This window comes from Pleurodeles waltl, chromosome 5 (assembly GCF_031143425.1).
Source record: "Pleurodeles waltl isolate 20211129_DDA chromosome 5, aPleWal1.hap1.20221129, whole genome shotgun sequence".
NCBI lineage: Eukaryota > Metazoa > Chordata > Amphibia > Caudata > Salamandridae > Pleurodeles > Pleurodeles waltl.
This window is the reverse complement of record NC_090444.1, coordinates 1,715,901,874-1,715,925,262: the sequence shown is the minus strand read 5'-3', so window position 1 is coordinate 1,715,925,262 and position 23,389 is coordinate 1,715,901,874. Positions and strand designations below refer to the sequence as shown.

Genomic DNA, 23,389 nt, shown 5'->3' with positions numbered 1-23,389 from the left:
ATAGTTATCAAGTTGTGATATCTGGTGTTGTATCTTGTGTTAAGGTCTAATTGGGTGAGTTATGTTGTGGAGTATTAGTGCAGGCTGTAGGTTTGTGTAGAATGGCACGATGGGTAGGTGTGTAGTGTAGTGTGTGTAGCTTAGTAAAATATCATGTGCAAGCTGCCTCTTTGCTGTAATATGGTGCAGAATTTTGTGGCAGGGTGTGTAATGATATATTGTTAGGTATAGTGAGATTTTATGCATTTTTAAAAGCTCAGATATGGTCTCATGCAATGAAGGGTGCTGTGAAATAGTGAGAAATGGTGAACTAATGAGATGCAGGTTTGTGGCTCATTGGACTAATGCATCCACTCCAGGAATGGGTGCTTGATGTCACAATCACAGGTTCAAATTCTGTCTCGTCAACTCGGCCTTCCATCATTCCAAGGATAGTAAAATGAGTACCATTAAGTTGGGTAAGAATAAACATCTGTTTACAGCACTATGATGCCCTAAGGGGAAAAGCTGAGCTATAAAAAAGCATGAAGTAGGTGTTCTGTGACGTTGTGGAGAAAAGTGGTATTTTGTGGTTGTTTTGCAATTTGGAGTGTGGTGTGTTTGTTACAGTGTCGTATGGTGTGATGTGGTATAATGTGTTGTAGTATGCTCTAGATTGATGGTGTGTGTAATAACATATAGTATCATGTAGTTTGGATTGATGCAGTTTTTTATTGATAATACTATTCTGAGGTTTGAAAGGGTGTGATTTGTTTTTATGGTGTGGCACAGTATGATGTTGTGCAGTAGAGAGTGATGAGGGCCGTTTTACATGTGGTGTTCTGTTATATGGTGTGAAATAGTAGTGGTGTGTTGTAGGCTGGTGTGATGTGTTTTTGCATTCATACTGTATACTGTTATATGTTGCGATGAAGTGTAATAAAGTGGGGTTCTAGCCGTGTTAGATTGTTTTAGGTGATTGGATAAGTAGAAGGATTTAAAGCAAGACTGTTTTCTTAGTGCAAATCTATTTATGAAGCTGTTGTTATTAGTGTGCTGCCATGTCTAAGGTTACCGTTTTTAGGTCGAGTCTAGGCAGCGCGCGCCTGCGCTGTCTCTCAACATGCTGTAATTAGTATTAGTCTGTGGGATTTATGCCAGCCCATAGACTTGTGATTGGCTTGTTGCTTCGTCACTCTTGTAAGCTTTGTTTCTGTTAGTTTCAGGGATGCATTTGTCATGCCTCCTTTGGTGTTTATCTCTCCCCGAGCGCAGTGACCAAGTACAATCTCCTTCCAGTGGTTATCTTTATTGTGTGCTCTGTGTAACTTTTTTTTTTTTTGTAGTCGCACTGCAGCGACCACCGATGACTTGCTTCCTATGGTTACAAACAAACATCGTACAGATTAGTATCAGGACTCCTTGCCACTATCCAGTAACTCCAGCTAACCATTAGCAAAGTCTTTAGAAGGTCTTAATCACTTACTGTGCTTGTTTTGGGGGATTTCTTTGCCAGACTATGATGCATTGCAAGAAAACCAGCGGCGTACACAAGAAAGATGTGTTCGGGTCATTGAGTCTTAAGTACAAAACGACATACTACAAGTCTGTGCACTATGGTGATTGCCTGTGTGGTACTAACACAGACTGTTCGTGAACTCAACCTAATTTTCGTTGTCTTTTATTAATCTTTTAGTTTTTAGCACTTCTGGGTCGCACAACAAACAAATCCACGACTGTACATATTCTAGCAGCCCTCTGGGAGGGAGAGGAGATTGTAGTTTGTAAAATGATCTAAGACTGGTGCAGTTCAGCCAATCCTATTACGCTGCACAAATTCTGAACTGCTCATTGGCTCTAGAGTTCCCCATGTGCCTTTGCAGTTGACAAACATTGTTTTAAGTGGACTGGCTAACTGGACAATGACAGCCCGTCTCTGCCGAATAGGCTGTGCTGTTGCTAACCGCAGTTATGTATTGCAGGGAATGGTGCAGTGTGGCAAGTGGTGACCACTGGTGACTAATAAGTAATACCTTTATCCCAGTCACACAGGCCCGGCTTCAGGGCACTTAAGCTGTTTCAGTTGACAGGCGACATCGGTCACCCATGAACCCACACACGTAATGTTTCTTACCCAATTCGGTATGCTTTAACAGCAACAAGGTCTGATTATTAACTTTGTCTAGGTCTCTGCATCTCCAATTAGCCATTCTCACTCACATTTTCCTTCAATGTACTTGCAACAGTGCTAGTGCAGCTGTTTGGTTGGCGGAAAAGGGTCTAGCAGTTGTAGGAGATGTATAAGTATGGCTATTTGAGAATAATCAGCTTTGAGCTGTAACAGTTGGAAAGAAACGCTTACCCTTTTTACTCATTTGACTAATCCATATGAGGAATGGCTGCCAAACAAACAATAAGCTTTGAGAAAATCTCAAATGTATTTAAAGATGTGTTAGCTATTTCCGTTGTTTAGTTATTGGCCGTGGTTTCGTTGCTTTGTTGTTGCTCCTTACAAGAAAGACTTCATTCAGAGTAGGGAAACATAATACTTTTAATATGTTCCAAATGGACAATTACCACAGTGTTTAAGTTTCCCTACTTTGCATAGCATCCGTCTCATAGTCACTGTTCTTCATCCGTTATTGTGGCTTGTTGGTCAGGTGTATTTAGGTTGGCCAAAGGATTCATTGTTTTTCCAAAAAGTCTCCTCCAGGTTGTGTTGTTTGCCGAGCAGCTTCTTTTATAGAAGGAGGATAAATGTGTTTTAAAGGAATAACCCATAGAGGCAACCTTTTAACTTTACCATGTATCCTAGAAGCTTTGACGTGAATATGCTGGGAGTGGTGCCCTAGGGCAGAAGAGGCTGCTCAAACGTTTCAAGTTATTATGGCGCAACACATCATAAGCAGCACCACTTGCTATTTAATTTAAAATTAAACGTGGATTACTAGGCTCAAAGACATATCTAAAAACTTCAAAAAGCTAGCTAACGGACTGATCTGTTATACCAGCTGATCCGGCAGTGCCTACACACCATAAATTTCCACTTCATGCAACAACATTTAACAGCTCACCACATAATTCAACTCCACAACATGCCATGCCACAACACACAATACCATTCCACATAATTAACTCCATTATACAGAATTTTACTCTACATAATTCCACTACATTTAAAACCATTTATTTACTATCCACATAATTCCAAAGCACACCAGGGCACATATTTCCACTACACAACTCCACACTACACAATTCCACAACAAACAATTCAAATACAACCCATCTCTATCTTGCACGTCCACCATCACTGTCATATCTCCCCAACACACCCACTGCCCCTCTCATCTCTTACTCACACTTCCACTACCCCCCTTACCTTACAATTCCACTGCCCCTGTAATCCCTCACTCACCCTCCCTGTCTTCCCTCTATACTGCCTATTCACACATGCGACCTTCCTGTACCTCCTGGCACTGTGCACTGGCCCACCTCTCCCTTCCTCCCTCCCCTTTGGGTGACCCTCTGCCTCGTGTCTCTCTCTCTCTCTCTCTCCTCTCTCTTTCTCTCTCTCCTCTCTCTCTCTTTCTCTCTCTCTCTCTCTCTCTTGTGCACACTTCCAGCCTCTCTCATTTTGGTTCACTTCAGGTCTTCAAGCACAGTCTCTTTGCTGTGTCTTTTCAACCTTTTTGCCCCTCAAACCCACGCTCTCACCCTCTTTTTGGGGTGTCTTCTGTATACACAGTCACTTCCTCTTTAAGTCTGTGGCCTGCTTCCCCCCTTCTTTGTTTCTCACACACTCTTTCTGCTCCTCTCTCTGACTTCATGCACCACTTCATGCACAAACTACATATCCCTTCTCTAACGTCCTTTCTTTCTATTCTGTGCAGCTTTTACCCCTATCTAGTCACCATACCACATAATTCAGCTTCACAGACACACTAAATACCACACAATTCCACACCCCTACAATTCCACAACTTACAATTCCAATTCAACCCACATAATTCCACTGTAAACCAAACCACATGGGTAAAAGACATTGCCTTTTACAGCACTGATAGCTCTAACTCTCGCAAATGTGAGACCTATTGCCTTGTAAATGCTTGTTTGTACTTGAGGCCATTTTCAAGCCATTGGAACTTTTTCATGTGGAATCTCAATGGGGCTTTCAAGGGGGCAGTGGCTAACTTTGTATGTAAAAGTGATGTGGGCTTCATCTAAACGACACAAAGGTACAACAGGATATTGTTGTTATTCTTTTACTTGATTTTCTCTTCATAAGTATTCAGGCATGAGTGATTGTATTTATAATACCAGAGTTTTTATAAGGAATACAATGAAAATGCTTATGTAAAGTTCCACTGATCCTGCTTGAGTTGGTTCATAAATTGCTTGGTAATGCAACAAAACAGTGAGAAAATTTGACTAGCAAGAAATATGGTAGTATACCTGATATAATGGATAATTTATTTCACTCACCATAGGATAGAAAAGGGATTCTAGACTCCATTCTAAAGAACTTGCAGACGAAGTAACCATCAGAAGTAATACAGGGCACGACACCACAATAAAACGGAACCGCATTTCTTTACTTATTTTCATCACACAAAATATTATTATTGATGACACTGAAACACAAGAAAAAAAAAGTATAAGTAAAAATTCCTGTTTATTTTTAGATCCAGCTTGAACTGTTGCTGCCTAGATGGAGTATTTTCAGTATCCTGTAATTCGTGGTTGACAAACCTTGAAGTAAATGCTAAAAGGAAATTAGGTAACAATCAATTAACATTAATTGATATTAATTGATAGTGTGCCCCATTTGGCTACACATTGAAAAGACAAGTCAGAAATAATATGAAAGGGTGTTATTACAGATGAGCTCTCAGGTTAATGTATACAAGTCTCAAAAACATGCTTTAAAGTTACAGAGTAACAATAGGATAGCCAACGCATCTAAAATAATTCGGTCAACTTAACATAAGACAAACAGGAAACTCAGTAACCGCAAAACAAAACATTAAGAAAATAGTTTGATACTCCATAAATAAAAGCTGGAACAAACGTTTACACATTAGTGCAAATTAAAATCATCTAACTAAATAAGCGAAGGGCAAATAGGAATTCTCCATAGACAGTTAAACCGATTGAAAATTAATTTAACTAAATGTCAAAGGATGAAAAGCAAAAACAGGACAAAATATTTGGAAAAATGTCAACAAGGACACAAAAGATCTTAGTAAGGAAGGCAAAAAGGAGGTAAAAAGAGAAGGTGTCAGCATTTCAGAAGCTCTCAGTAAAGCATGGGAAATAAGTGGAAAGTCAGAGGTCTGTACCTCTCAAAGTACAAAGGAATCTGCTCTAACTCCTGTCAGTGTATGCATAATTAATATTACAATTTAAACATTCAATGACTCAGATGGTAACAACAACTGTTGATCAGGCACCTTCTCTTGTCCCACTGTGTAACTTGAAAAATTACTGTGAGCTCCCAGAACAAGCCTGCAAGGTTGCTGTCCATGGTCTCCTGTACAACCTTTGAAACATGTATGAACAGGAACAATCACTTCTCTCCTGGTTCCTCGATGTTCTTCCATATCATATTCTTTTCTTCAGCTCTCTATGAGTAAATCAATAGCACAGCTATTTCCAAACTAATGATTTATTGTGAAAATACCTCAAATGAAACAACACATTAGCAGAAATGGAAAAGCAGTTTCCCACATTATGAAATTGAGAATGTGAAGAAATAATATGTCAAAGGCATATTCAATTGACTTTTTACTGTGCAAAGTTAGCTTAAATTGTTAACACGTAAATTAATATAATAATGTAGAGCTACATTTCTCAACGTTAATCAACAACATTAGTGCATGTTGCATAAACCATTATCATTTCACATGAAAATACAATTGAATGCACAAAAGTTTGTTGGGGTTAATTTGAACTTCTGACTTAGTTTGAAGAAGGTCCAACTCATTTTAGAACCTGTATACAGTCCACACATTTAACCTAAATCATACTCTATGTAAGACACATTTAGAAAAGCTTTGATCTTTGGCACAATGCCAGGACTGAGCCCGAACTTTGTTTTTCCTTTTGTACTTTCACAAGCATGTTTATAATTTATAACAACTTGAGGATTGGAATTCATTGTAGAGTAGTGTAGGGCATCTGCAGACATTTGTGGGCTTAGCCACAGTGAACAAAACATTCTTAGCATAAACATCTAGGGGCACATGTACGTACCATTTTTCCTGTCGCAAGCGGCCCGATTCGCAGAATCGGACGGTTTGCAAATGGAAAAAAACATTTGGGTATATAGAGACCCTATTTTGTGATTTAGTAATCTATTTACCGAATCGCAAAATAGGTTTGTGAGTCGCAATTAGGAAGGGGCGTTCTATTCCTAATTGTGTGTCACAGCGCGATGTAGCATTGTTTTGTGACCGTGAATGCGGTCACAAAACAATCACAGTTAGCACCAGTTTCAAACTGGTGCTAACCCATTCGCAAACAGGAAGGGGTCCCGACGGGACCCCTTCCCCTTTGTGAATGGCAGCGAAAATGCTTTTTCAGAGCAGGCAGTGGTCCTATGGACCACTGGCTGCTCTGAAAAAAATGAAAAGAAAACTTTTCATTTTTGTTTCTGAAATGCATCTCGTTTTCCTTTAAGGAAAATGGGCTGCATTTAAAAAAAAAACTGCTTTATTTAAAAGCAGTCACAGACATGGTGGTCTGCTGTCTCCAGCAGGCCACCATCCCTGTGAAGGCAGCCATTCCCAATGGGGTCGCAAATTGCAACCTACCTCATGAATATTCATGAGGTAGGTCATTTGCGACCCCATTGCAAATCGCAAACAGTGTAAAGTACACTGTTGTACATAGGGTTTTACTTCACTCAATTTGCGACTCTCAAACAAGTCGCAAATTGAGAGTTGCAAAACTTGGAGTCGTACATCTGGCCCCTAGAGTGCTTGTGTACTTTTAACATACCATTTTTTTGACTGAGGTATGTCTTTTAGTCTCAACCATCATGCCCTTGAGGTTGTTTTGGACTAGGCCTTCATTACAATGACAAGTACAATAATTAAAATATGTGTGGCATTGCAAAAGGCTGTACACATTGTGTATTGTTGGGAAGCATTTCTATGATGGTTATGGAGCATTTTCTGCATGCTCTAATTCAAGGTAGATGAACCTTGGGATCCGTGCAAAGGGGTACAAAAAGGGAATCAGGCAACAATCAGTCAGCAATAATTTAACATTGTAACCAATTTGACAACAAAATGAAAACCCAAATCAGAAATAAAGTTAAAGTGTTTTATTACAAATTAACACTCAGGTTAGTGTAGACAAGTCTCAAAAACATGCTGTAAGGATACTGAATAGCAATAGGATATCAGAATCTCCATTAATAGTTGAGTCAATTTAGCAAAGAACAAACAAGAAACTCAGCCACTACAATGCAACACATTAAGAAATTATTCTGGTGCCCTGTAAAAAAAATGCTGCTCAAATATTTTACACATTGGTGCAAATTAAAATCATTTGACATTAAGACTAGCTATGGGCGAGTGAGGATTCTCCTAAAGCACCTAAACCTATAAAAATTTATTCTAACTAAATGAAATATGGGCAAAAGGTGAAAATCAAAAACAGAACAAAAAGAATTTTAAAAAATGTCACCTGGGGCAAAACGAACCTGAGGACGGTAAAAGGCAAGTAAAAAGAGAAAGTGTCAGCCTTTCAGAAGCTTAGTCAATAGTCTTCTCAGAGAATCAAGTGTAAGCCTAAGCCACACTCAGCAAAGCATGGGGAATAAGGAGAAAGTTAGAGATCTGTAACTCTCAAAATGCAAAGGGATCTGCTCTACTCACTCTCAGTGTACGCCTAATTAATAACACAACTTCAATACTCATATCAGGCTTCTTCTTGTGTTCCATGGTGTAACTTGAAACAATAGTGTATGTCGCCAGGGCAAGCATGGGAAAGTTGTGTAGCTACTACAAGGGTTTCCTACAGAAAATAACAACTGAAATAAAAAAAATAAAAAAATTGAGGTAAGAAAAACTAGCAATTTTTCTCCACGTTTTGCTCTGTAACTTTTTCCTGCAATGTCAGATTTTTTAAAGCAATAAACTGTTACATCTGCTGGACTCTTCTTGTTGCGGGGATATATAAGGCTTGTAGTTTCATCAAGAACCTAGGTACCCAGAGCCAATAAATGAGCTGCACCTTGCAGTGGGTTTTCATTCTATACCGGATATACAGCAATTCCTTTGCTGAAATATAAACAGTGAAAAATAGGTATCAAGAAAACCTTTGTATTTCCAAAATGGGCACAAGATAAGGTGTTGATGAGCAGTGGTTATTTGCACATCTCTGAATTCTAGGGTGCCCATACTAGCATGTGAATTACATGGCATTTCTCAAATAGACGTCTTTTTTACACACTGTCTTATATTTGGAAGGAAAAATGTAGAGAAAGACAAGGGGCAATAACACTTGTTTTGCTATTCTATATTCCCCCAAGTCTTCCGATAGAAAAGGTACCTCACTTGTGTGGGTAGGCCTAGCGCCGGTGACAGGAAATGCCCCAAACACAACGTGAACACATCACATTTTCCCAAAGAAAACAGAGGTGTTTTTTGCAAAGTGCCTACCTGTGGATTTTGGCCTCTAGCTCAGCCGGCACTTAGGGAAACCTATCAAACCTGTGCATTTTTGAAAACTAGAGACCTAGGGGAATCCAAGATGGGGTGACTTGTGGGGCTCTCACCAGGTTCTGTTACCCAGAATCCTTTGCAAACGTCAAAATTTGGCTAAAAAACACTTTTTCCTCATATTTCGGTGACAGAAAGTTCTGGAATCTGAGAGGAACCACAAATTTCCTTCCACCCAGCGTTTCCCCAAGTCTCTCGATAAAAATGGTACTTCACTTGTGTGGGTAGGCCTTGTGCTCGCAACAGGAAATGCCCCAAAACACTAGCTGAACACATCAAAATTATCAAATACAAAACTACCTGTTTTTGCGGGGGGCATCTGCATTTTTAATCCTGGGTTCAGCAGCCATCTAAGGAAACCTACCAAACCCAGACATTTCTGAAAACTAGACACCCAAGGGAGTCCAGGGAGGTGTGACTTACGTGGATCCCCCTATGTTTTCTTACCCAGAATCCTCAGCAAAACATCAAATTTAGCTAACAAATCACATTTTCCCCACATTTCCGTGTGGGATCACCGCACCAGGACAAATTTCCTACCACCCAATGTTCCCCTAAGTCTCCGGTAAAAATGATACCTCACTTGTGTAGGTGGGCCAAGTGCTTGTGACAGGGAAGAGCCAAAAACATGTGGAAATTGTGGGGGGATCTAAAGTGGGCCCAAAAGGGCAGTTTGAAAAAAAAAATATTTAGGCTGACAAGTGCAGCAGAATTTCTGTCGGTATAGATAAGACAATGCTGGGTGGTAGGAATTTTGTGGATTCCTGCAGATTCCGGAAGGTTCCATCACAAAAATGTGGGAAAAATGTGTTCTTTCCAGCAAAGTTGCAGGTTTGCAGGGCATTGTGGGTAAGGAAATGGTGCGGGGTGCATGTGAAGCACACCACCCTGGAATCAACTAGATGTTTAGTTTTCAGATGTGTCTAGGTCTTGTGGATTTTTCTACATGGCAGCGTCCCAATGTAAAAAAAAAGTGCAGCCCTCGCCATTCCAAGTTGGACGATTTTGAGAGTTACCAAGCTCTCATGTCCCAAATGTAAAACAATAACCAAAAATAATCAAATGTCCTCTTGTTTGCCATTGCATAAGATTTTTTAGTGTGCGGGGAGAGCTGAAAGACTGTTAGCCCCTTCAGTTCGGGTGGGAGCATAACCAGGCCCATACTGGTTGGTAGACACCACCCCACTATTTTCTTTTATTTTTTTTATTCCCCAGCATCTAGTAGACATTCTGTCCCCCCGGGTGTGGATCGGCGGTAATTTCCCAATTACAACTTTGGCCCCATTTATTTGGGTTGGGGGTATGGCCATACCCCCAACCTCTTATTTTGAAAACAAAATCTTCCCTGGTCTCTGGTGGGCTTTCTGCCCCCATTGGGGGCAGGTGGGCCTTCCAAAAATAGGCCAATCTGCCCCCAAGAGGGCAGTTATGGCCAACAGTAATGTGCCCCCATGGGGAGCGACCCTCGCCCAATGGGCTGCCTCCCCAAACAAAACACTCACATACACACCCACCAATCAATGGTGTCTAGAGGTTTCTGCCCCCTTTGGGGGCAGATTGGCCTAACAACCATAGGCTGATCTGCCCCCAAGGGGGTCAGAAATGGCCTAAATACAATTTGCTCCCCAATACATAAAGTAAATTAAAAAACATATATATCCCTCGTGTCTACAGGTTTCGGCTCCCCCTAAGGGCAGCTCTGCCTAAATATATTAAGCCTATCTGCCTCCAGGGGGGCAGAAAAGGCCTAAACATATTTTGCCACCCGGGGAGTGGCCCTTGCAAAAGGTGCCTCTCCCCTTATGCGTTAGTATAAAAAAAAAAAAAAACTGGTGTCTTGTGCCTTCTGCTCCCCCCCGGGGTGCAGATCGGCCTAATTATATTAGGCCGATCTGCCCCCAGGGAGTGCAGAAATTGCCTACAAATATTTTGGACCTCCGGGAGCGACCCTTGCCTAAGGGGTTACTCCCCAAACATAAAAAAATAAAAATAAACAAAAAACTAATTATCCCTGGTGTCTAGTGGTTTTCTGCCCCCGGGGGGGGGGGAGGAGAAATGGCCTGAAAATCTTTTGCCCCCCCCCCCCGGGAGCGGCCCTTGCCCAAGGGGCCACTACCCTTATGTGCAAGTATGAATAAAATAAATAATCCCTGGTGTCTAGTGGTTTCTGCCCCGGGGGGGCAGAAATGGCGTAGTAATAATTTGGCCCCCCAGGCGTGACCCTTGCCTAAGGGGTCGTTCCCCAAACAATAATAAAAAAAAAAAAACAATTATCCTAGGTGTCTAGTGGTTTTTTGCCACCACCGGGGTGCAGATCGGCCTAATTATATTAGGCCGATCTGCCCCCAGGGAGTGCAGAAACTGCCTACAAATATTTTGGACCTCCAGGAGCGACCCTTGCCTAAGGGGTTACTCCCCAAACATAAAAAAATAAAAATAAACAAAAAACTAATTATCCCTGGTGTCTAGTGGTTTCTGCCCCCGGGGGGGGGGGGGCAGAAATGGCGTAGTAATAATTTGGCCCCCCAGGCGTGACCCTTGCCTAAGGGGTCGTTCCCGAAACAATAATAAAAAATAAAAAAACAATTATCCCAGGTGTCTAGTGGTTTTTTGCCCCCACCGGGGGCAGAAATGGTCTAGAAATAATTTGCCCCCCTGGGGAGAGGCCCTTGCCCAAGGGGACACTCCCCTTATTCGAAATCTACAACAAAAAATAATTCCCTGGTGTCTAGTGGGCATCTCTGTGCGATCAGGCAGCAGAAATGCTGTGAGAGACAAGAAAGGAAAGGAAAGGTCTTTCCTTACCTTTCAAGTCTCTCCCGCCCCACCTCCCGGTCAGAAGAGAAATGCAGAAGCAGTTCTCTTCCTGGATCGCGCTGGAATCCGAGGTGACCGCTGATGAGGTCAGCACGTGATTTGCGCGCTGACATCATCAGACGTCATGGGGGCGGGGGACTGTTTCGGGGGTGAAAGGGGAAGCGATTCCCCTTTCATCCCTGATGGAGGGGTGTGGGGCTCACGGGGGAGCGCTAGCGATCCCCCCGTGGGCCGGGTGCAGGACAAGCTGGTCTCGTCCAGGGCACACAGGAACCGTGTGCCTGGACGAGAGCAGCTCGCCCCAGGCACCCGTGGGGTTAAAGTTAGAGAGATATAAATAAGGCACACCAGAAAAGGCTCCCGGGTGGAGTAATCAACTGCAAATCATGTTTAGATGTCAATGACTCTTGATGGCAGTGGTCATTGTTCTTTATGAAACCTACAAGTTAGTTAGTTTGGGTTTCATGAATATAGAAATTCAAAGGAGTATACAAGACACGACAAAACTACAAGCATGTCGATTGGCTTTACACACACATTGTTCCATATAAAATGTTGTCATAAGGCACAATGCAAAACAGTCTTGCTGTGTTATCAATGCTAGCATAAATACTGAAACTGCTACATCATCATGGAGTCAGAACAGAGAGTGTGACACTTTTTGTGCCCTATGATAAAAAGTCATGGAAAAAGATAATATGCAGTTTTGAAGGTTAGAGTCTCACACAGCTTACAAGTTTGTCCAAGTCCTCACCACTGCCTTCTAGAGCAAGATAGTTTTTATTGCAGTCCCTTGAGTGTTAAAGCACAGCCAGTGCTGTTTAGCCCCTGACACGAGAGTTTTGTTCTTTTGAACACTCCAGAATAGCAACAAGCCTCTTGGGGGCTCATGACCTGCTGCTCAGTGTCTGTTGATCAGTGCCAAACATCACTCATCCTGTGCAGACTTAGGGCTCTTGAAACTTTTTTATACGTTATCAGGGAGTGAAGTCACACACATGGTCTCAGTCCTCTCCAGTGTATTCTGGTAAATCCATAATGTAACATTTTTTTGTAGAAGCTTAAGTGATGAAACATAGTCAGAGCTGTTCAGCCATTGACACCAGAATGCATTGGGAGGGCTGGGACAGACTGTGACTAATATGTGATTCTCCCCTCTGAAGCGAAAGAGTGTTTCAACTTTGGGCCCTCACTATTTTTTTAAAATAAATGTGACAGCTACTTTGATTTACTAAAATGAATTTATATTCAATGTGGCAACTCATCTAATGTTATACGCTGTATCTGCCATAATGTGTTTTTTCACTTTGCCGGTGAATTGAAAGTTGGAATCTGTGTGCACATGTTTGTGTGTACGAGGGTTGATTATGTATATGTGCCAGTGCCATCCACAGGTGGTAATCACCACTTGCACAGAAATGTATGTGGATGGTGAATGTTTTTGTAGGTCTTTGCTTGTGTGATTGGGGGTGTGTCTATGATGTCAAGTGGGGGTTGAGAGGGCATGGTTTTTGTGGCTGGATGGCACTGACCTCTGTCTATATGCTGTATGATAAAAAACACGTGGAAAAAGAGTATGTTCTTTATTGAATGTTAGAGCCGTACACCGGATACCGGTTTCTCCAAGTCCTCCCTAGTGCCTTGCTGTGCAGGGTCATTTTTATTACAGTCCCTTAAATGCATAGCCCTTGACACTAGAGTTTTGTTATTTTGAACACTTCAGAAAGACAAAAAGGCTCTTGAGGGTGTACGACCTGCTGCTTAGTGTATGTGGATCAGTGCCAAACAGCACTAATCCAGTGCTGACCTATGGCTCTGAAAGCTTGTTTATACATTGTAAGTGAGTGAAGTCACACACTCTGTCCCAGTCCTTCCCAGTGTATTCTGGTAAATGCAGTTCAAGGTAGTTCATAAATCAACAGTTTTTTGTGGTAGATTGAGCGATGAAACACAGCCATTGCTGTACAGCCTTTGATACAAGAATGCATTGGGAGAACTGTGTCAGACTTGTGAGCAGTATGTGACATCCTCCCTCCCTAAAAGGGAAATTGAGTATTTCAACCTAGGGAGCTCAAAAATGTTTTGAAGTAAGGGTGATAGTGACTTTGATCTACTAAAAGGAATTCCCATTCAATGTGGCAACTCATCTAATGTTGTGAGCTGTATCTGCTATAGTGTGTCTTTTTACTTTGACAGTGAAAGATAGAATCTGGTGCACATGTTTTGTGTAGGACAGATGATTATGTACATATGCCGGTGCCATTCACAGGAGGTAATCACCACCTTCACAGAAATGTCAATTGGGAGTTGGGGGGGTATGTGTTTTGTGGATGGATGATGCAGACCGCTGTGTGCTGGATAGAAATGTACAAAGATCAATCTTCACATAAGCACTACAGGTGAGTGTAAGTGTATGTGTTGTAATGAAACATTCAATACATAGACCTATACCTTGTGTGCAAAATAAGAAATTGACAATGGAATATGCTGTTAGACTTTTCAACAAAGGCAGTCGTCTGATTTCCAAAGGTATAATGCCATTTCAATTTTCGGAAGAGTAAACACCATTTCAAACCCGGGAAATGAACAGGTCATCAACAGGATAGGGATTATTAAATGACAAAAGGCATGGCCTAGCATTTTGAAAGATTAATCAAAACAAAACCTGGTGTGCCAGCCTGTTAAATGTGGGCCTGTGACAGATTGGTTCTGAATGTGACACCCTGCTAGCTGTCAAAATCAGCTATTCAGGAGCATCATTGGAAAGACTGCGAGAAGTTGGAGCAGCTTAGATTGCCATTATCTCTCACAACCTAATGTTGATCTATACGTGACTATGATCTTGATCATTACATATGAATTAATATTTCACTAATGTAAGGTGGTGCATTTGAATCCGTTTATAGCGTGCATTTATTTGGTGATTAGAAAAATATATACGTTGTGCCTTAACATCACCAAATTAAATAAAATCATTGAGTATAATATAATAATCATCCTCTCATTATTTGAATGTAATTGCATTTAAAACTAGAACAGTGTATATACCATGCACTCATTTTGTTGATTAACATTGAAAAAAAAAAATTCCCATTGTACTCAAGTACTTGTTAACAATTTATTTTGTTTTATATTAATTGTAACATGCAGTTCAGATGAGAAAGCGTAACTGACATTATACGAATGTAGAAGTTAAGCATGCACAGTAAATTAAACGTGCATTAGTGAATATTATTCTTAGCTTGACTTGACTAGGCCTGAAATTCTTTTACGTGAAAATCTGTTTTTCATTTCTACCACTATGTCATTACATTGCTGGTATTTTCACATGAATTGCTAGTATAGAAACAGAGCACAATTGTATGAGAAGGAAAACAAAGAATGAGGTGATTGTCCCTATTCATACATGTTGCAAATGATGTACAGAAGACCGAAGACTGCAGCCTTCCAAGGACTGTCTTGGGAGCCCAGTGTGATGTTTTAAGTTACACCATGGGACAAAGAAAAACACGAACATGTGATGGCTTGATCACCAATGCCAATGGATCCTGAAGTTGTGGTATTAATTAGGCTTTCACTGATAGAAAGTAGAGCATATTCCTTTGGACTGTGAAAGGAACAGGCCTCTGACTTTTTCTTATACTCCATGGTTTGCTGAGTGGAGTTTACCCTTACAATGAGCTCTCGGAGGTAATTCTTGACTGAGCTTATGAAATGCTGACACCTTATCTTTTACCTTCCATCTCATTTTTCCAAATCCATTTGTCCACATTTTGTTCTTCACTGTTTGCCTCTATATCTTTTAGTTAGATCTCATTTTTTCATTTGCTCAGGCTGTAGGATGATTCTTACTTACTGTAGTTTAACTTACATGATTTCAGCTTGCACCAAAGTGTAAGAGACCACTGTTTGTTTTAAGAGCATCAGATACTTTTGATTATAGTTTGTATTGCCATTATCAAATTGTTAGTTTACATTGTGTTAATTAGTCTAAACTTTTTCTGATTTGGCTACCTTGTGGTTATCTTGTATCTTTACAGTATACTCTTGAGATTTGCTTACATTAACCTCAGTGTTAATTTGTAATAAACTCCTTTAATATTAGTTCTGATTTGGGTTTTCATTGCGTGGCCAAACTGGTTAAACTGACAACTGAATGTTGAGGAACTGTTTCCTAAATTTCTAGTGAAATCCTTAGCATGGATCCCAAGGTTCATCAGCCTCCAATTGATTGACCTCTCGAAGTGCTAAGCCTTGCCCTTGCTTATTTAACTATCCCTGTCCTGAGGATGAATGGAGATATACCTTTGGAAATCAAATTATTGCGTTTGGGAAAAGGTTTAATGATATATTCCATTGGCTGTTTCTTGTTTTGCACACTGTGTATTGTATAACCTGTATTATCTGTATATTAACTTTAACCTTGTTCACTACAATTTTATATTCTGCTGATGAGTAATGTTAATTTAACATGTTCAATTTAAACTTAATGCGAGCCCACTGTCCTGTTTATTTCCAGACTTTATTTGTCTCAGCTGTTTGGCTCTTTTTCATTGATTAATACTCTAACTAGTAACATCCCTACATTTCCCTACTTGAAACCTCTGTTTTTTATCTGTATGGTACTGTCCCTGGTTCCAGGTACCAATTGGGCTAACCCTGTTGTGTACAATTATATCACACTGCATCATATATGTAAAGCAGTCTTTTTTTGTTATTTTTCACTAAATAAGCATTTTTATTCTCAATATTATCTCTGTCACATGTAAGCCTGATCTCTACTTGGCCGCCTCTAGCATGTTTTATTATTTATCTTGTTGCAGCAATCCTGGACGTAGGTAGAGATAATATAATAATGCAGCAATGTCTATTTTTCCCAGATTTCAGAAGCTTCTCACTGGGCTGAGTTTTTATTTAATTGCTTATTTGAACTTTGAAGTCTCTGTGGCTTCTCCTCATTGTTGTGAAGACTAAGTACATTTTTAGCTGCCAACTCCCTGAAGCTTCATTGCAGGTGTGACTGAGTATTTTTTTAACTTTCAGTTCCTGGTAGATTTTCTTTACTACTGCCTTTTGTCAAGTCTTTTTTCCATCATTTAAAGCTCAGATCAAATGTCATCACTCATGCTGGAGCCCAGCATCAAAACCTCAAATACATTCCACCATTGTTTTTAAACCTTAGAAACAATTGCAGAACTATTATGAAGGATCCCTTGTCATCCGATCTTTGCTTCACATATAAACAAAGCAGGAATATTCAGATGGCTCCCTTGCACTTATTATAGCTCTGCGTAAGTACTGGTGGTATAGAAACAAACACACATCTGTGCAGACTCACACAACTTATTTTCACAAAGAAATAAAGGCTAGGGAGCCTTTGATATAATCCTTCTTCTGTAGATCCCAAGGGCATTCCAACAAGTATCACTTTAACATGCTAATTCATACACACATACAGACATGCACAAATATGTTTTCAATCATTACAAGATTAAAGCCAGACACATTAGCCTTGCCAGTGAGTGTTTAATTTAGGAATGAATATGCTTGTGGGATGCATAGTATGTGATTGAGTGGTCTATATGTCTCAGACCTATATACATTTATTTAAGCATTTGTGTATAGCCTTCTTTTTTTAGGTTGAGCCTAGGCAGCTCGCATGCACTGTCTGCAAGACATGCTGTGGTCAGTATATGGGCTTTAACAACACCCACTATTACCATACGTTCTTTGTTGTGCTTATCTTAAATGCTTCCTTTTTACTTGTGCATTTTTCTAAATATCTCTCCTTTATGTGCTTAGTTCCCTCCCAGGCGATTTCACTAAGAGAACATTTGCATGTTCATGATTCCTTCTGTTACAACATGTGATGGCCCCTTCTCCCTCCTCTTGTCTAGCACTGCAGCCTTAGTGTTCTTTTGGTTGTCCATAGCAATATGTTTACATCACACCAGTAAAAAGATCTTGTTTAGAAAGACAACAAAGGTTTCAAGTTTCATTTGTTCTTTTGCCTCTGCTCAAGTATACTTAATTGATGTTTTCCAAGCCAGTTTTCCCTCCACTGCTGTTTTAGAAATAGTTGTCTCTGTGTGCATGTTTTGCACCCTCCAGCAGACACACACTCATCCACTTTCAGCCTTCCTTAATCTGAAGTCCTCCAAATAGTCCTTTAGCTGCTTCTCTGGTCTCAGTGGTGAATCCTCCTCCTTAATCCTATAGGCAGTGCTGCTAGCTGCTTCTCTGGTCCCAGCGGTAATTCCTAATTCTAAGTCTTCTAGACAGTGCTGCTAGCTGCTTCTCTGATCTTAGTGGTAATTCCTTTCTCAGTCCTAGTTAGACCTGACAGCCTTAGGGTGGTCATCCCCCAACTTTTTGCCTGCCTCCCTCCACTTTTTTGACACTGTTTTTGCTGGTTTTATGACTCTGCACACTTTACCACTGCTAACCACTGCTAAAGTGCATATGCTCTCTCCCTCAAACATGGTAACATTAGATCATCATCAATTGGCATATTTGATTTACTTATAAGTCCCTAGTAAAGGGAACTACATGTACCCAGGGCCTGTAAATTAAATTCTACTAGCAGACCTGTAGCACTGATTGTGCCACCCACATAAGTAGAACCTTAACCATGTCTCAGGCTTGCTATTAATAGGCCTGTGTGTGCAGTTTCACTGCCACTTCAACTTGCATTTCAAAGTACTTGCTAAGCCTTAAACTTCCCTTTTTCTACATATATGTCACCCCTAAAGAAGGCCCTAGGCAACCCACAAGACAGGGTGTTATGTAGGTAAAAGGCAGGACATGTACATGTGTATTTTAGATGTTCTGGTAGTGAAAAACTCCTAAATTCGTTTTCCACTACTGTGAGGCCTGCTCCTTTCATAGACTAGCATTAGGACTGCCCTCATATACGTTGTGAGTGGTAGATTCTGATCTGAAAGGGATAACCAGGTCAGATTTAGTATGGTCAGAATGGTAATAGAAAATCCTGGTTAATGGTGAGGTTGGATGTTACATTGCTACAGTATTTTAAAAATGTCACTTTTAGAAAGTGAGCATTTCCCTGCACATAAAACCATCTGTGCTTTCCAGCCTGTCTCCAATCAACGGCCGTTCTGTGCTGGTTGACAGCTCTTTTGTGCATTTCACCCAGACAACCACAAACACAGGACACTCAGTCACATCCGCATTCATCTGCATACTGAATGGGTCTTCCAGGGACCCTGGCAGAGAGGACTGGGCTGAAAGGGGAACTTGTGCCCTTCAAAACCACTCTTTGAAGTCTCCCCTACTTCAAAGGCATCTTTGGGTATATAAACTGTGTCTCTGACCCCACTAACTCAGTCACTTCTGGACCTGCACCGGAACTCTGTCAGAAGACATGCCTGGCTGCACAAAGGACTCTCTGGACTACTTTGCTGAGAAGGACTGCTGCCCTGCTGTAGCCCTGCTGGCCTTTTACTTTGTTGGAAGGAATCTGCCTTCCCCCAAAAGTGCTCTCCAAGGCCATGGATTGAGCTTGTCTCCTGTTCTGAATTCTCAGGGACAGTAAAGACTTTAAAAATTGGATTTTTGCTAGTACCTGACTCCAGCGACTGCGGAACGACTTCAGAGACACCAGAGCCTGTGGAACGACTTCAGCAATGCCAGCGACGCTGCAGCCTGCTCCTGCTCTGTGCATATCGCTGCCTGCAACAATCGTGGCCTGCAACACAAGTCCAATGTTCCTGTGACTCCACTAACATCACTCAGGGTCATCGCAACATTGCAAAGTCGGCACATGACGGCCTGACGGACCGGAACCAGTGACCACGCGGGGTCACAAGGAAGGGACGCATTGCGAACAATGCTGCATCAGCTCCCACCGCATCCGAATGGACCAACGCCTCACCTCCACCTGCTTCGCAGCGCTGAACCAAAGCCTCATCTCGTCTGAAGCTTTAAGGGACTGACTGCACCCCGACTTCAGCGCCACCTCTTTTAGACTCCTTGCAACGTCCTGGTTCTTTGTTTTCAAAAGGTACTGTACCTGGGTGTCTGTGTGACTCCGTGACCCTCACCAGTGATGTCTGATTGTTGGGAACGACTCCATCAACAACGCCATGATAGCCCCAGTTGGAGCTATTGTGTTTCTCAGTGCTTTAGTTAGATTTAATCTTTAAAAACATAACCTTTCTTGTGTACATTGGATTTTCATTGTTTCAACAGTATTTTATTCAGATAAATATTCTCTATTTTTCTAACCCTGTGTGATGTCTTCTTATGGTGTTTTCTCTGTGTTATTGTATGAGTTCTACACAAATACTTTACACATTGCCTTCTAAGTTAAACCTGACTGCTCAGTGCCAAGCTACCGGAGGTTGGGCACAGGATAATTTGGACTGTATTGTGAGTTACCCTGACTAGATTCTTCTCTAGTCCCAGTGGTAATTCCTCACTCTTAGACCTGTAGACACTGCTGTTGCTACTTCTCTGGTCCCAGTGGTAATTCCTCATTCTAAGTCCTCTAGACAGTGCTGCAGCTGCTTCTAGACAATGCTGCAAGCTGTTTCTCTGGTCCCATCGATAATTCCTCATTCTAAGTCCTCTAGACAGTGCTGCTAGCTGCTTCTCTGGTTCCAATGGAAATACCTCCTTCTTACTCCAGTAGACAATGCTGCAGCTGCTTCTTGGGTCCCAGTGATAATTCCTCATTCTTGGTCCTGTAGACAATGCAGCATCTGCTCCTGTGATCACAGTGTTAGTTCCTCATTCTAAGTCCTCAAAGCAGTGCTGCAGCTGTGTCTCTGGGCACAGTGGAAAATCCTCTTTCTAAGTGCTCTAGACAATGCTGCAGCTGCTTCTCTGTTCCTGTCAGTAACTCCTCCATTCTAAGTCCTCTAGACAGTGCTGTAGCTGAATCTCTGTTCATACATCCACTACACTCCAAACCAAAACACATAGGTAAAAGAGATTGTCATTTACAACATCAATAACTCTAATTCTCACAAATACGAGACCTATTCCATTACAAATGCTTGTTAGGAATTGCATACTGTGTTTGTGTGACTGTGAATGAAGGGGGCATCTAATTTAGGTGTGAGAGCATAACACACATAAGGCCAGATTTAAAAGGCCCTATCGCCACCAGAGCATCACTTTTTAGTGACGCTCCGGTGGCAGTATGCACTGCACCATATTTACAAGGTGGCGTTAAGCCAATTTTTGTGGCTTAGCACAACTTGAACACATGGCTCCTTCACACGCAGCACTTTGTGCAGAAAGGGCATGCAATGGGTGTTGTTGTGCGCGTGCCACAGCAACACCAGGTGAATTTTGACACTGCCCCAGTTTTCGTAAACCTGAGACAGCGCCAAATTGGGGTTGCATTAGCATGGCGCAACAAGGAGAAATGCTTTCATTTCATTGTCTGCCTCATTCTGCAGCACACATAGGCCCATATTTAAACTTTTTTAGCACCACATTTGCGTCATTTTTTGACGCAAATATGGCACAAACTTACAAAATACAATTGTATTTTGTAAGTTTGCGCTGCTTTTGATTTAAAAAGGTGTTCCTTCCTCCACAAAAACATTCTCCCCCTCAGCCAGCCATTCTTGCACCATGGCACAAGGGTGGTTGCACTGATGCTCAGTAGCAAATTTAGCACCGCCATATTTTTTACACAAAGATTGTGCTAAAGTGGCTTTTCTGCCAGGCATATTTGCGAAGTTGCGCAATGCATGCATTGTGCCATTTTGTAACCACTTGCACCACATTATGCCTGAGTCAGACATAGGCCCTCATTCTGACCTTGGCGGGCGGCGGAGGCCGACCGCCAAAGTCCCGCCGTCAGGTTACCGTTCCGCGGTCGAAAGACCGCGGCGGTAATTCTGACTTTCCCGCTGGGCTGGCGGGCGGTCGCCTTCAGACCGCCAGCCAGCCCAGCGGGAAAGAGGCTTCCACGATGAAGCCGGCTCGGAATCGAGCCGGCGGAGTGGAAGCTGTGCGACGGGTGCAGTTGCACCCGTCGCGTATTTCACTGTCTGCGCAGCAGACAGTGAAATACATTTAGGGGCCCTCTTACGGGGGCCCCTGCAGTGCCCATGCCAGTGGCATGGGCACTGCAGGGGCCCCCAGGGGCCCCGCGACCCCCCCTACCGCCATCCGGATCTCGGCGGTCCGACCGCCGGGATCTGGATGGCGGTAGGGGGGGTCGGAATCCCCGCGGCGGTGCAGCAAGCTGCGCCGCCGCGGAGGATTCAATGGGGCCGCGGTACACTGGCGGGACCCCGCCAGTGGTGCCGGTCCGACCGCGGCTTTACCGCCGCGGTCGGAATCCCCATTGGAGCACCGCCGGCCTGTCGGCGGTGCTCCCGCGGTCCTCCGCCCTGGCGGTCAAAGACCGCCAGGGTCAGAATGAGGGCCATAATGTATGCAAGGGAGGTATTCCAGTGCTAGAAGGCCAGCAAAAATGGGGCAGTGAAATTTAAAAGATTTCACTGCACCATTTTTGGCATCATTTTTAACGCCTGCTCAGAGCAGTCATAAAAATGCCGCTCCCATAGTAACCTATGGGCATCCTTGAACTTTGCTGCACTAGCGTCAACATTTTCGATGCTAGTGTAGTAACGCACCACAATAGCATCACAAATTTTGACACTATTGTGCTAACGACTGCCATGGTGCGCTGTATTACAAATATGGTGCAACCATGGTGTCATTAGGTGCCAGTAAGGAGCATCCCAAAAATGTGTTAGTCGGTTCTGCTTTGTTCTCACTTTAAAAAAAGTTAAACTTAGATGAGGGTAATTCCATGAATTTCATTGATCTCCTGAGACCAAGCATTTTGCATATGGGAGCTCAGGTGTATTGGGGAGAAAGATCATCATTGTGTCTGCAAAATATTCCTCAGAGGTGTTACCCCTTCCCATGGCACCAGGGCGCTGTGACAACTGACACAAGATCTTCTGACAGAATGGCTCTAGTTATCGTTTAACTAAGGAATTCGATTTTCATTCAAGTAACACACCCTGGCTGGTTGTATACTAAGTGCAAACTCCTGTGAGGGAAGACACACTGCAGTTTCACTTCGGGTTAGCCAGAGGCACATTTGTGAGCAATAACCAGCTGTCACCCCTCAGGCCATCAATCTGAGAGAAATCTGCATTTTTGTCTATTGACGGTAAACTAATACAAAGCGAGTTTAACAGGTTGGATTGCACACAGTCAATTGAGTTATACTAAATAATGTTGGGCTATTTTGATTCTATGTGTACAGTGCATGGACGCCCAAGCTTCACTGCGTTAAAGGAGAGCACAACAGTAAGCAGAAGGCACCTTAAATACATAGAAGAAAATAGGAGGATACCCTCCAAACATCAAGAGACATGGCTCAGTACCAGTTGAGTAGATATATTATAATGGCTCCCTAAAACAATGGGGATTCCTGTACAAAAGCTACACAACATGCACAACATAGAAGTAAACGAGTACATCCAATGAGGGGTAGTTAGGCGAGCATCATACCACATACTAAAGGGGAAAGCAAGCAGCAGAAGCACAGTAGGAAAGCATACACTTAAAAGACAACATAAACAGTACTGGGGGCGAGAGAGGCAATATAAACACTTTATGAGAGGAAGGACAGACAACATCGACGTGCAGGAGTGAGATAATAAACTAAGGGTCAGATTTACTATTTGCCTCAAATGTACAATTAGGAGGGGGAAGGCAGCATTAAAGTTATTGGCCAATTCACATATATTGTTGAATAATTAAAGTAACTTATTAGTTCAATGTTTGATTCTAAAATGCAGATTTACTACCTTTTTACATAAAGCAGCGCAGCAACAATGTTGCTTTGCTGTGTTCCGTGA

At 42.1% G+C, this 23,389-nt stretch overlaps 1 protein-coding gene across 5 annotated transcripts in view; it reads right to left on the bottom strand.

The window, feature by feature from the left end:
- LOC138296696 (adhesion G protein-coupled receptor F5-like) overlaps positions 1-23,389 on the bottom strand; it is a 1,100,568-nt gene that overhangs the window by 918,494 nt on the left and 158,685 nt on the right. For all 5 annotated transcript variants that reach the window (XM_069236068.1, XM_069236070.1, XM_069236069.1 and 2 more), the window contains one exon: positions 4,465-4,613. In XM_069236068.1, the coding sequence (XP_069092169.1) occupies positions 4,465-4,613 (149 nt within the window). The remainder of the gene's footprint in view (positions 1-4,464; positions 4,614-23,389) is intronic.